At 43.1% G+C, this 14951-nt stretch overlaps 1 protein-coding gene across 1 annotated transcript; it reads right to left on the minus strand.

Annotated features, from left to right (window-relative positions):
* Positions 1 to 3355: 3355 nt before the first annotated feature.
* Positions 3356 to 8435, minus strand: LOC123427313 (granule-bound starch synthase 1b, chloroplastic/amyloplastic). Its single transcript, XM_045111319.1, has 14 exons — positions 8289 to 8435; positions 6542 to 6852; positions 6301 to 6381; positions 6101 to 6199; positions 5910 to 5999; positions 5610 to 5673; positions 5261 to 5361; positions 5047 to 5156; positions 4709 to 4955; positions 4447 to 4623; positions 4158 to 4349; positions 3982 to 4068; positions 3765 to 3893; positions 3356 to 3664 (listed from the first exon to the last, which is right to left on the minus strand). Exons 2-14 carry the CDS (start codon positions 6827 to 6829, stop codon positions 3548 to 3550), a joined length of 1782 nt encoding a protein of 593 aa, XP_044967254.1. The 5' UTR covers positions 6830 to 6852; positions 8289 to 8435; the 3' UTR covers positions 3356 to 3547.
* Between the last annotated feature and the right edge of the window lie 6516 nt (positions 8436 to 14951).

A 14951-nucleotide genomic window follows, 5' to 3' on the forward strand; every position in this document is an offset into this window, starting at 1 on the left:
GAGGTGTCGTACGTTCGACGCTAGATCGGGAAGGATCGTGATGAGATCGTGGGATGGATCATGATGAGATCGCGGGACGGGATGCGATTTGGATCATGAAGATGTTCCACTATATATGTCAACCGCGTTATATACGCTTCCGCTTAGCGATCTACAAGGGTATGTAGATGCACTCTCCCCCCTCGTAGATGGTCATCACCATGGATAGATCTTGTGTGCGTGTAGGAAATTTTTTGTTTCCCATGCGACGTTCCCCAACAGGGCGGTGCTCCAAGAGACAATGTATGTTGTCATGAATTATCAAAACCACCAAGGGAGCATATGTGCTTTCAACTGCAAGCCTTCTCCAACTCCATATGACGCTAGTGTGTTCATTTGAAAGAATCAACGGATTGCTAGAGATCAACTCAGGTATTCTCTGATTATTGGCTCGCTTATGTATTTGGTGAGTGCCACGAGGCCTGACATCTCGTTTGCTATAAACAAACTAAGCCTGTTTGTATGAAACCCGGTAGATGATCATTGGCATGCCCATGAGAGAGTTATGCACTATTTGAAAGGCATTGTGAGCTATGGGATTCACTACATCGGATACCCGAGGGTATTGGAGGGTTATAGTGACTCAAACCGGATATCTGATGCTGATGAGATTAAGGCCACAAGTGGTTGTGTTTTTCAACTTGGTGGTCCTGGAATTCTTGCAAGCAGACCATCTTAACGAGGATGGAAGCAAAACTCACATCATTAGACATGGCCAGTGTTGAAGCAGAGTGTCTTTGTCAGCTCTTGATGGACTTACATGTGGTTGAAAAAATAATACCCGCTATCCTGATGAACTGTGATAATTAAACTATGATCATAAAGATAAACAGTTTTAAGGATAATATGAAGTCCTCAAGACATGTGAAGAGGATATTGAAATCTGTTAGAAAATTGAAGAACTCTCGAATTATTGTGTTGTATTATATCCAAACGTCTAGAAAGTTGGCAGATCCCTTCACAAAAGGGTTTATCATGTAATGCGATAGAAAATGCATCGATTGAGATGGGTTTGAGACCCACCATATGAGTTGTCCATAGTGGTTACCCACTCTGTGTGATCGGAGATCCCGTGAAGTACAAGTAGGAGACAAGCTATTGGGCAGCTAGAAGGAGAGTGTCCCTATCTTTCTTAACCCACTTCATGAAGATGCAATAATCTCATAATCTGCATGGCAGGTTGATACTTATCTTAATGTGTTCCAAATGGCTTATTTGAGTAAGCGGAGATGTTATCCTGCAGAGCATCTCCTGAGGAACATACCTATATGAATTTGACTGTTAAACGTCGTAGTTTGTGAGAATTGGGTGTTCTCCAATAAATTCATGAAAAGTCCTAGAGTATGGCGTATACGCTCCACCCACGGGGAAGCTTTGCGCCATCCCAATATCGGTCAAGGATTTGTGTGGAATTACTCCCATAGGAAGCTTATATTTCAAGACATAGTCCACTATTAAAGTTATGATCTAGTGTAGTATAAAATTCTAAATAGAAGTTCAACTTAACATTCTTCATTAAGCACTGGTATATAAACAATGTTTTAAAACAAATGTTGAGATGTGCTGATGAGAATTTGTAGGGGGTGTTGGAGTCTGCTAGTAGGCCTTTGGCCCAAAGCCCAATAAAATTTTGAAATTCTCATGGCCAATTCTTGCATGGCTATGTGTGATGTGAAGTGAGATTAATGTTTAGTGTCATATCGCCAGTTGAGAGAAAGTTGCATCATCTTATAAGGTGAGCTCTTCTAGCATTTGTATGAGCATGAGAAGAGGAGATCTACACGTGTGCTCCTCCTCCCCGCTCGCCTTGCCACGCCACGCCTCATCACGACGCGTCGTGCCTCGTCGGGTTTCTAGAATGAGACGAGCTGAGGACAAAGCTATGCATGTTATCTATATTTTTACTGCTCGGGAAAAAAATAATAAGTCATTAATTAATAATTAACGAACGCGTTGATTACTAAGTAGTTTCCGATATTTTTGGATCATGGGGTTGTTACCGACTTGGACGTGGGTTTACGTCTATGACCTACCCGATCCGCACTATATAAACAAGCAGACGTCTACCCTAGCCGCCGCCATAACATATGATTGCGCATCGTTCCAAAACATTTTGTCGTCACACAAGTCTTCTCCATCCCTCCTTTCGGCGTGCACCGTGAGAAGGGACAGCAGACCTCCGGAACCCCATCTCTCGTGATCCTGTACGGAAGAGGGGCGATCATGTTTCTGGAGAGCGCACTCGCGCGATTGCTGGCAGCAACTACTTCCTCGACGACGACTTCTTCCCAGATCTCGGAAACCTTTTCATCAATGACATGGGCGACAACACCAACGCTGGCGGTTCTGCTCCCGCTACACTCGTATGCAATTTTGTCTTCTCTATTTGAGATTATCCTAGAATTTCTGTTTCTACTCCATAGATTCGATCTATTCATCTACTATACTGGTTCGCATGATTAGTTTAGTCTCTATTACCATCGTTATGATATATTTACTGTTTATTCGGATTAAATCTCGTAGTAATTTGCTCATATACTCAATAGAATTTATGCTGCAATCAATTCAACAAAAAGTCTGAACTGGTAAAGTGAAGCGAACAATATATTCAACAGTGCCAAGACCTTCAACACATGGGTCGAACTGAAGAGCATGCAATGAGGTACGTAACGGTTTCTTGATTCCCTAATGTTTCCCTCAACGAAGTGTCAACACTTATACTTCGTCATACTTGGTGCAGTGTACTTGCATTATTAGTATAAGTATATTAGCATCCAAGGCATGTAAAATAGAGTTATCGCCATAATCGGTCCCTGGTCTATGCCTGTTCATAAACATCTCTACAGCTGACAACGTTAGCTGGGCTGCCAGAATCTAGACCTGTATTTCTAATCGTCGAAAGAACAATGGCGCCATGTGAATGGCTCGGGCCAGCGGACCAGCACCAGCAAAACTTGTACGCATCTTCTTCCGTAAGCTACGCCAGCTCTGCGTGTCTTTGTTATGCGAGTCGTTGTCATTCCTTGGCTAATAACTAGTGATAGGAGGTGGCGGAGATGATGCAGCCTAGCCGAGTTAAGTAGGGTTTGTTTGTTTGAGACAGTAAAACGACAATCCTGATAAGAACACGGTTTTAAAATCGGGGATCGGTTGGTGGCGTAACGCATTGCCGGTTGCGTACGTCTTTTCGTTGTAGATAGATTCTTGTAGACAACGACTTAACCCATATACTGTAACCTCAGCCATCGGAGGAGTGATGCAGTAATGCTACATCTAAAAAAAAAAAAACATACACGCAAGCTAAGATTCCACGAGCTACGTTGACGTTATTAGCCATTTAAATCTACGTGAGGACGCATGCTTGTCTTGCTGAAATCCAGGGGTTATGTCACACATGGAGATGGAGTAGTAGAGAAATGGCAAAGCCTAGATGAATACAGCATCATCATCGTTAGCAACCTTATTATTTCGTCGAATCTTCGAACACCCTCCATGATATTTGGGGATTTCAGGGAGTGGCCACATTTTGTTTGGCAAGCGGAGCGATTTCCTCGCCTTCGATGCCGGGCTGACTTCCCTCAACTCCTAGGCTAAGAAGGGCCTCCTCCCACTTCTTTGCCGGTCCCTGATCACACAAAGAGAGGGTCAATTTATCCTTGTCTCCACACACAAGAAATTCATTCATGTAAAGGGTAAATAGGAACTTAATTGGCAGTTCTGCCCACCTTCCAAGATAGGTCCTGCGCCATACAATTCTGAACCATTGCATGGAACACCGGCGTTCTGTACTGTTTCAGAGCTCGGGTGACATTTGACCCGACTGCCGTCACATCCGCTGGATCGACGGTTTCAAACTACAAGATGACAGATCAAGGCTATCAGTCATCACTGCATCGACATTTGCGAGCAAACACTCAAGACCAAGCCTATATTGTTCTTTACCTCGACATTGAACGAACCCATGTGGAACCCTGTGACACCCTCCCTCACTGTGTCGACGAGTCCTCCGGTGGATGAACAGATGGGAACCTGTAAAATGCAAGTATGTCAACTGGGACAATACTTGCGAAATCAAAGTTAACATGTAATTGATCAAGTGAGACTGTGAGAACGCTTACAACTCCATATCTCATCCCTTGCAGTTGGATGAGGCCGCATGGCTCGAACCTACTTGGAATAATTATGAAATCTGCCCCGGCGAACATCATGTGTGCCAATGGAACATTGAATTTTGCTATGCCTCTGGCATTCTGTGGGTACTTCACTTCTAGCAGCATCAGTTCCTCCTCCATTTTCTTCTTCCCTGTGCCCTGAAGAATACAAAACATTTTGGCTAAGTGATTATCATCTTCTATCTTCTGTCATGTCATATGAGTGCATCAGAATTCTCTTTCAAAACGAACATACGAGAACAATTATCTGAACATTCTCCTCGACAAACTCCGGAATGGCTGCAATTAGTATGTCTGACCCTTTCTGTTCTTCAAGACGTCCAATGAAAACTATAACAGGTATGCTAGAGTCCACGGGCAATCCAACTTCAGCTTGCAGTATTTCTTTATTGAGAGCTCTTGCTTCCGCCACCTGAAAAATTCTCTCTGTAAGTACTGAATTATCCATATTTGGTACTAACTGGCAAAAGAGGAGAAACCTCTCACTGAAACCTTACCGTTGTTGCATTGTATTTGACACTGATGTACTTGTCTGTTGCTGGATTCCAATCAATAACATCCATTCCATTTACAATTCCAGTTTCAAGAGGCTTTGTGCGAAGGACGCCATCCAACTCAACACCTTTCTCTGGGCCAGAAGTGAGTTCTTTGACATAATGTGGACTAACTGTAAGGACTACATCACACTCAGTGATCCCTGCCTTCATCCAGTTAATCTTTCTCCCTACCACCGGCTTAACATGCCTGCACACGTTATGGTAGTACATGTCAATTTCAAATAACTAGTACAGCATACTATCTCTCTATTAAAAAAATAGAACATGAAGCTTCATACCCATCAACAAAATCAAATGAAGGCATGAAACTTTCAGGTAAATTAAGAAGTTCGAAGTCTGCTCTGGGAAATCTGCCCTGATAGGCGATGTTGTGAATGCAGAAAGCAACCTACAGGACAACTATTCACCAATCAACACAAGTACAGCAAATCTGTGAAGCAAACCTATAATGTACAGTCCCTACTTGCCAACAAAATGAAGGAAATGGTGTACCTTGGCATTCTCATATATTCCATTTTGCTTATACATGCTCTTCAAATAGCATGGCAAAACTGCAGTGTGCCAGTCATTTGCAACAAAGACAACATTTTCTCCTGGTGAAAGAGTGTGAATTTAGTTATTTATAGTTAGTTAGAGAGAAAACAATTAACCATAACAGTTGATCTACTCCCTCTGTTCCTAAATACAAGTCTTTTTAGAGATTCCACTACGAATAACATACACATGTATATAGACATACTTTAAAGTGTAGATTCACTCATTTTGTTCCGTATGTAGTTTGTTACTTGAATCTCTAAAAGGACTTATATTTAGGAAGGAAGAGAGTAGTACATAAACCTACCATATGGTCCAGAGAAATATTCAGAATTGTTGAGATTAAGAACCCTTGGAGCCTCCAATGCAGCCTAAAACCAATATAAGATTAGAAGAAGTTCCACAAACATATCAAATAAGAAAAATCCTTTACGTGCTTCAATGCTACCAACACACACCATTAATTCAGCTACAACAAGGGTTGATAATTTTCTGATTCGAGGAGACAAACGTAGCTTATGCCACAGGCTACATCATTGATAATGGTTTATAAATTAAATACGTGATATGCTAGTCATATGAAATTTGAACTAAGCTGGATACTTACAAGGCACAAAAGGCAGAACCGTAACTGGTTATCTCGGAAGTCTGTTCCAGTTGTAGGACCATACAATTTTGATCCAGTTTTGCCCCATACCTGAAGTATTATTATGGTACAAGTGGAACATTGCAAGGTTAACATAAATGCATAGATTGTTCAGTGAGCGTGCAAGAGGTTAAAACTTAAAAGTAACAGACCTTCTCAAGAAACATGGGGTGATCAACAAAAACACGATCAACACCCCTTTTGTAGCAGTGAAAGAAGCGCACTGTTTCTGTCCTGTCACCAACAATTACCTAAAGAAGCAAAACTGTTTTTAGATATATAACACCTGTAACTGTTATAAGTTAAATGCGAGCTAAATAACAACACCAAATAACTTAACTAACTTTTTTACCTCAACCAGAACATTTGTATCCCAGGTATCCTTGTACTGATCATAGCGAGGAGCTATCGTCATAACCCGGTGCCCCATTGCCTATGAAGAAATGAGTTGTGCATCACAAGTGCAGTCATACAAAGATGTGATTCAGAATTAACAGTACATGACAAGGAATACTTACAGCAAGAGGGTGATACAAGTGCAGTCATACAAAGATGTGATTCAGAATTAACAGTATGTGACAAGGAATACTTACAGCCAGAGCTGGGGGCAATCCCCCTACAACATCACCAAGGCCTCCAGTTTTGCACCATGGGTGCACTTCAGTGGCAACGAAAATTATGGGCATTCCAGTTGAACATACGATAGGTGACGAAGTCCTACTAGAATTACGATGGGTTTCATAATTTGTGGCTCTTCTTTTGGCCAGCTGTGTCTTATTCCGCATGGATAGGAACATAACTCCATTGTTACAAGATTGTTGGAATTGGATGTGAGGTGACAGTTTCAGTGAACCAACACTGTTTGTTTGATAAGAACCCATTGGTGCAGCCTCTCAATGACGACCTATCAGAATGGCATATGATAGAAAAATGGTTATGATGAACTTCTGCTTCAGAGAAACATGGGATTATACATTTGCTACCTTACATTCTGAATGTAAAGCAGCACTACTATGCTGGTAACAAGTGTTTACAATGCCACAAATATACCTGTCATTTTCTCAAAGAAAAGAATACTACAAGGTGGCACATGAATGTGCTAACTGCTTGCATACCGTGAACAGACCAATTATCATTCAAGCGTGTCTGGGATATTATTGTTAGTGCTACAACTGCAAGGTTAAAAAAAGGAAGTTCCATTACGGATATGTTCTTATCGATAATTTTACATGCTGTTTCGAAAGAAACTATTGCCCTGTCGATGAGTTCTTCAAGACAATGTGCAGGCTTTTATTTTTCTTATTAACTGTCCAGGAACCCTAGCATTCAAGGAACGAAAGCGCACCCAAACCAGCTGTTGGAATAGAACCCAGGTGGACAGGGAGGTTAAACAGCCTCCCTATAACCAGGACACTAGTCTGTTCCCAATGTGCATATCTAGAGATAAAAATATTTAAGAATGTGATACAACAAATACAGTACAAATCGTGAGAGTAGCAAATACTATAGATATAGATATGCAAATGAATTTTCATTGAGAGGTTTGAGGGGGATTTTGACTAGCAAAGGATTTAATCCCCCCCAATCCCTTTCTAACCTCTTAAAACCCTGCATAACCGAACAAGCCCTGAGTGATTTGGTGCACAACCCATGTAATGTAAGTGATAAATGTCAGTATTTTTTCATCATAGAAACACTCTTTCGTGTTGAAGCCTAAGTCAGGTACAATGTTTCATGAAGCCAGTAACACTAATACCCAGGATTTTTCCTCCTTCCAAAATGAAATAGCAGTGTGTGGTCAAATGCAAATGCCAAGTCAAGAAATGTGCATGGCGAAGAGCAGTACATCACAACACATCCTGACATGGTAAAAATAACAAAATCACCGAGGGTGCCCGAGGTGAGATTAACAAAAACGTGTACTACTCCAGAAGAAGCTAATGCAAAAGCATAAAACATAGATACTGGTCACTAGTGCCCTCAATGATGCAACAAGCTCCCGCAGAACAAACTACCTCTGAAGTTCAGAGGGTGCACATGCATTTTCGACACTGTCAGAAACTAAGGCCGTAGGGCCTGGAGCATGTCATGCCAGATCGGTGAAGATGAACCACGCACGCATGCCAGGATTTCAAGCATCAAGGGAAATGCAGAAGGAAACAGCTACAGAGTACAGAATCCCTCCCTCCCTACGAGAACAGATAGAGAGGAAAGCTCCACCTCCACGGTGGTGAGGACAGTGAACTGACCGTCACCTCACATTCCTCTACCGGCCTTAACAGCAACGGCAGAACCAGAATCGAACAGCCCAATGCTGGTTGGGAGCACAGAAGTGCGTACCTTCTTGAGCTAGGCGTTGACTGGAGCCGCGGCGCGGGGAAGTGGAAGTGGCTGCCGGGGGCCGGGGGAGGACGACGGGCTCCGCTCAAGTAGTAGAAGTGTTCGGCGCGTGGAGAGCGGCAGGAAATATCCTCCCCCCCCCCTGCGGCGGGAGGGGGAGGTGTCGCACGGGTAGCGGTTGGCTCCCGTGCGCCGGTGCCACATGGCCCGCGGCCCGCGCGGCGACAAACCGGGGCGGGGGCACCGCCGCCGTACCGGCACCGGCGCGTTGCGTCGGGCTCGGTTCGGGAGGAGGCGAATATCCCTATAGACTGGAGGGCCCCCGCGTCGGGACGGGAGCCGTCGGTTTCTCGAGATCGAGGGTGGGGCTGGGGCGAGAGGGCGCAGGGCTCGTGGCTTTCCTCGTGCCGGGAGTGTGAGCCGTCCGTTCGTTTGGGGACGGGGAAAGGAAGGACTAGAGGAAACGACAGCGGACATGTTTCCGGTGGGGTTGTGGCCTGTGCCCTGTGGCCTGTACGTCGCCATCTCTGTTGAGCTGATCTGATCGTGGAGTAGAGGCTGAGAGTCCAAGTTCACCATAGTGGCACTGGTACCATGACCATGCCCGGCTCCTCCCTCGCGAACCAAATGCCGGCACGAATACTCGCCGTCGGCTTCGGATTTTACGGTACGAGGGTTTTAGAAAATCCTGAACTTTTTTAATACATGTGAATTTTTAAACGCGTGATTTTTAAAACCTCAACCATTTTTTTTATTTCAAAGTAGAAATTTAGGAACTAAATTAAAGGTAAAAGGAGATGAAGAAAAAGAGAGAAAAAACAGTCCAAAACTTGAGTAAAATTCATCAACAGGCACTAAAATCGTTCGTCGCATGCAAAAAAGTCACTCAATTCAGAAAATGTATTGTTTGTGTTGACAAACTTGTTCCGCATCTGCACATACGGTCACCACAGACGTTTTCATACGTATTTTGCTTGCGTGGCACCGTACGCTGCCATGTCATCGTTTTAAGGACCGCGAAAATGAAATTTCGGAACTGGAGGGGGGTTTGTGAGATATTTCGTTTTAAGGACCCACCTCAGCTCGTTTCATCTGAATAACAAAAAAAAAACACCTCGGCTCCATCGGCTGATCGAAACCGGTCGGTTGCCGTCGCGACGTTGATCGCCTAGGGTTGATCGCCCTCCTTGGCGGCGGCGTCGATTCGAAGCATGGCGCCGCGGCTGCGACCTGACGGAGAGCCACCCCCTGTCTATGGTTAGTGATCGCCCCCTGTTCCTGTCTGTCTGACGGCTGACGGCTGCGACCTGTCGATTCAAAGCATGGCGCCGCTGCGGCCGCTCCTGTCTTCATGTGTTCCTCATCCGCCCCACCTTCATCGCTCCTATTCCTATGTTCCTCATCGTGCCCCACCTCCATGGTTCATGTGTTCCTCTGTTCCTGTGTTTCTCTGTAGATGAATTGCTTGTAGATGAATTGCTTGTAATCCCTTGTGCTCCGGTACAGAAAGTAGGGTTTTTGAGGGGGGTTAGGCCCAGCTTTGTTCTCGGGTAGCGACCAAAGTAAGGTTTTTCAGGGGGTATAACTGAATTTGTGAGCATTATGTGCTAACTGAATGTATGCCCTGTTCTCGTGTACTCGTGGTAGACAAATTCGTGCATAACTGAATTTGTGAGCATTATGTGCTAACTGGATTTATTAGCTAACTGCGTAACTGAATATATGAGCTAAGTGCATAACTGAATTTGTGAGAGTTTTAATTATGTGCTCACTGAATTTATTAGCTGACTACATGACTGAATTTATGAGCTTTATAATTATGTGCTAACTGATATATTGATTTTTCTATGCATATGTAGGTGCTGATCATAAGGATATATTCACTGTGGCTGTGAATTATGATGGGTTTTTCATTGGAGAAGGCACAAACAGGTCTTACATCAATGGACGAATGGCATGGTTTGATTACTGTGATAGAGGATATTGGTGCTTAAGCAGTATTCAAGACATGCTATGGAATTTGGGCTTTCATATTTCTGGAACTGCAAGGGTCTTTTGGTGCTTGCCCGGATTTGAGATGATGCACCTTGGCCTGACAGAAATTAGATCATGTGAAGATACAGATGACATGTCAAATGCAGTAGCACTTGGCAATAAGTTATTGTGCCTTTATGTTGATACTGACAACAACATTGAGCAGAGCCAGCAAGTTGGTTTGTTTGAAGATGATGTACTTAGGCTCCCTAGGGCTGAGCTGCCACCTATCATCAGTCCAATGAAACCAGACTTACACAGCTCAGACAGTATTGCAGATATGTCCAAAAGACACGAAAAGAAGTCACCATTTCATAAAGATTATGACACAGATTCAGAGTCAGATGATGAGGACTATGTTCCAGAGCTTGTGGATAGTGACTACCATATATCAGAAGATGATGATGATTTGTATGATGATTCTGTTGCAGGTGCACATGGTCTCAAAGGGAAGAAAATTGCAGAACCTGATGAGGAATTAGAACAAGAGGACTTGGAGTTGCCTGATTCAGATGATGAGGAATTAAGGTTGAAGTTCAAAACATTTGCACCAGAGGACATGTTGAATCCAACTTTCAAAGTTGGCCAGGTGTTTGACTCAGTTAATTTGCTGAGAAGGGCTATCAAAGAGTACAACTGCAAAAATAGAGTGTCTTTGCACATGCCAACAAATGACCAGCAAAGACTTGCTGCTAGGTGTGAGGAAGACTGCCCTTGGTACTTGTGGGCATCTTATGACAATAGAAGCAAGTGCTTCATGATAAAGAGACTAGTTGATGTGCACACTTGTGCAAAGAAGTGGAAAATCAGGGGTTTCAGTTACAAATTTATTGCAGAGAAGTACATTGAGACTGTTAGAGCAGATGAGAACATCAGTTTAAAAAATTTAGGAAGGCTAGTGCAGAAGGATTGGTGCATGAAAGTCTCTAGATCAAAGCTGGGAAGAGCAAGGAAGTTAGCTCAGAACTTAATATATGGAGATGAAGATGCACAATACAACAAGCTCTGGGACTTTGCAAGTGAGCTTAGGAGATCAAATCCAGGAAGTACTTTCTATCTTGGTGTCAATGGCCAGGGTAGGTTTGAGCATTGCTATTTCAGCTTCGATGCAGTCAAAAGGGGATTCATGAAAGGGTGTAGGCCAGTGATTTGTCTGGATGGATGCCACCTGAAGACCAATAGTGGGGGTATTTTGTTAACTGCTGTTGGAGTTGACCCAAATGACTGCATCTTCCCATTTGCATTTGCTGTTGTGGGCATTGAAGATACAAACAACCGGGACTGGTTTATGAGTACTATGAAGAAGGATCTGGGAATACATGACACTTCTTTGTGGACTTTTATGTCAGACAAACAGAAGGTAACTTGCTTATGTGCATCTTTAGTGGATTTCCTGCAATTTTATTGAATTATATGCATGTTCACTGACCTTTGCAAGTGTTTACATGTGTAGGGCTTGATCAAAGTTGTACAAAAGTTTTTTCCTTATTCAGAGCATAGATTCTGTGTGAGACATCTATGGCAGAACTTTAACAAAGAATTCAAAGGAGAAGTTCTAAAAAATCAACTATGGAAAATAGCAAGATGCACAACCACTGAGAGGTTTGATGAGGCAATGGAAGAGATGAAGATCATAAACTTTGAAGCATACAAATGGATGGAAGAATTAGCCCCAAACCAATGGGTGAAAGCTTTTCAAAGGGACTGGCCCAAATGTGACCTGCTGCTGAACAACATTTCTGAGGTTTTTAATAAGTAAGCCTCATTAACCATGCTCCATATAGTTGTACTTAAATTCCAAAATCTAACACATGAGCATGCCACTATGTAGGTACATTCTTGAGGCAAGGGAACTACCGATTCTAGCAATGATTAAGAGAATTTTTAACCAGCTCACAACAAGGATGTGCAACAAAAGAGATGAAGCATTGTTGTTCACGGGACCCATATGTCCAAAAATTCAAAAGAAACTCGACAAGTACATTGACCTGTCCAACAATTGTTATCCATTAGAAGCAGGAGATGGTGTCTATTCTGTTGCTAGCATGGGTAGGGACTACATTGTGGAGTTGCACAACTCGGCATGTAGCTGTCAAAGGTGGAATTTAACTGGCATTCCATGCCATCATGCAGTTGCATGTATGAGAGAAGCAAGACTTAATCCAGTGGATTTTGTTAATTCTTGCTATTCAGTTGAGAGTTATAAAAGGGCTTATGCTCACATGTTGATGCCACTCACAGACATGACAGAGTGGAACCGAATTGTCAACTGCCCTAACATTGACCCTCCAAAGTATGAAAAGAAAGTTGGAAGGAAAAAGAAGAACCGAAGAAAACAACCTGAAGAAAAACCAAGCAAGAGGGGAGGGGTCAAACTGTCAAAGCACGGAGTCATTATTCATTGTAGCCACTGTGGTCTTGCAGGGCACAACAAAGGTGGATGCAAATCTTATACATCTAGTATGCCACCAAAGAAGCAACCCAGGAAGAGGGGCAGAACAGTAGTAGCTGAGTCAGACGAGGAGAGAGAACCTGTGATTACTCAGGTACAATGAAGTACTTTCAGTTTGTCTGTTAATTATAATTATGTTGCCTTTTATGTGCACTAACTGTAAATATTGTTAGGATTAGACAATTCATGGTGATAAGGAGTATATGCTACAAGGACAACATGAGGAGAGAGCCACATACACAAACTTGGAGGAGACCATGATGAAAGAGATGATGGACACTGTACGTTCCCAATACTCAGGCAATTATGTAGTTAGAGTACTCTTTTTATTAGTACTGCAAGAGAAAGAAATTATGCCACTACTAAATTATGCCATGACTAAATTGTTGCAGCTCCCACCTCCTAGTCAACCAAGAACTCACCCAGGGCCATTACCAGAAAGTACTTTCATTAGTGCTGCAAGAGAATCTGTTGGTTCTGGTCCATCCGTTGGAAGCAGCATTGCCCACAAAGCACAACAAATGAAGCAAGAGAAACTAAGGCAATTTGAAGAGAGGAAAGAAGTAGAAGTCCTGAAGAAGCTACAAGAGGCAGAGAAGAAAGCACAAGAGAAGAAGGCTAAAGCTGCAGAGAAAGTACAAAGAAAGAAAGAAGTTGCAGAACAGAAGAAGCTTGAAACACAACAGAGAAAGGCACAAGCAGCAGAGGAGAAAAGGAAGGCACGCGAGGAGAAGAAGCAAGCTCAAACAGCAGCAAAGGCAGCTGCTGCAAAAGAAAAGAGAATTGAGCAAGAAAATAAAAAAGGAAGTTGAGAGGAGAAGCACTATAAATGGTTCAAGCTGGACTGGTGGCTACCGAACGAGCAGAACATCCATGTTTGACATCTTCAGGGATTGATCCTTGTTTGCTTACTCTGATCTCTGAGAGTTTTGGCTGCTTGTAATGCATTAGTTCGTACTTGTAATGCATTGGATCATATGGTACTCTTTCTCTTTTCATCATGCTTCTCAGAGATCATAAGATAGTTGATGTGGACACATTCTCACATATTGTCGAAGGTTCTGTTCTTGCTTTCTTTCACTTAAGTTTTGGGTTTCAGATGCTCCAGCCTAATGCATGCCTATTTTCACCACTTGTCATGTTGCCATTTTTTTTGGTAGCCGGCTGCACCTGCAAGCACGTCAGGTTTAGTTCCGGTGGCCGGCTGCACCTGCAAGCACGACAGGTTCAGTTCCGTCAGGTTCAGGTTCAGCTTCGGAACTGAACATTGCGTGCCACACAAAAGAGAACCTGTAGCCTGTCGACAGGTTCAGGTTCAGTTCAGATAGGTTTAGGTTCAGGTTCAGTTTCCGACAGGTTCAGGTTCAGGTAGCACGTCGTTCAGGCCTTTGGCGGCAGCTCTAGCCCATGGTGCGCCTCCTCTTGATCAGATCCATTGCATCTAGGTTGGGAGACAAGGAAGGAAAAGCAACCAACGGGCCGGGTTGGAGGTGGAACAGAGACTCTGTTTCAGAGCATGTACGTACAGAGCTACCGTTTCAGAGCCTGAACCAGCGTCGCGCGCAATGGACGGCTATTGTCCTGTTTTAGAGCATGTCGTCGAAATTTTCTTTTCGCAGTCCTTAAAACGATGACATGGCAGCGCACGACGAGTAAGACGGTGCCACGCAAGCAAAATACGAACGAAAACGTTTGTGGTGACCGTATGTGCACATGCGGAACAAGTTTGTCAACACAAACAATACAGTTTCTGAATTGAGTGACCTTTTTGCACCCGACGAACGATTTTAGTGACTGTTGATGAATTTTACTCCCAAAACTTCTAGAAGGTTATGAAAACTAGATTCTTGTAGCCGGTCATGTGAGCAAAAAAGAATATGTGACCGCCCACCTCATGTCCCTTCATTGGTGTTCGAAATATGAGCAATTTATCATAGTATTTTATTAAAAAAAAAGTAGAAAAAATATGACCATCATAAAATAGATGAAACAAGACATGCAATATATAGATGATACGACAAAAGACATGTGCACAAATGATCTAGAAGAGAACATATATAGAACCGTTCTATATACACAAGGCATCATATGAAAAGATGAGCAGAAACCGAACATATCTAGAAGTGAAACTAGAGCAAGAAGTTGGGGCACGAACTCAAAGAAAAAGAACATGAGCA

The sequence above is a fragment of the Hordeum vulgare genome, chromosome 2H, assembly GCF_904849725.1.
Source record: "Hordeum vulgare subsp. vulgare chromosome 2H, MorexV3_pseudomolecules_assembly, whole genome shotgun sequence".
NCBI classification, from domain to species: domain Eukaryota; kingdom Viridiplantae; phylum Streptophyta; class Magnoliopsida; order Poales; family Poaceae; genus Hordeum; species Hordeum vulgare.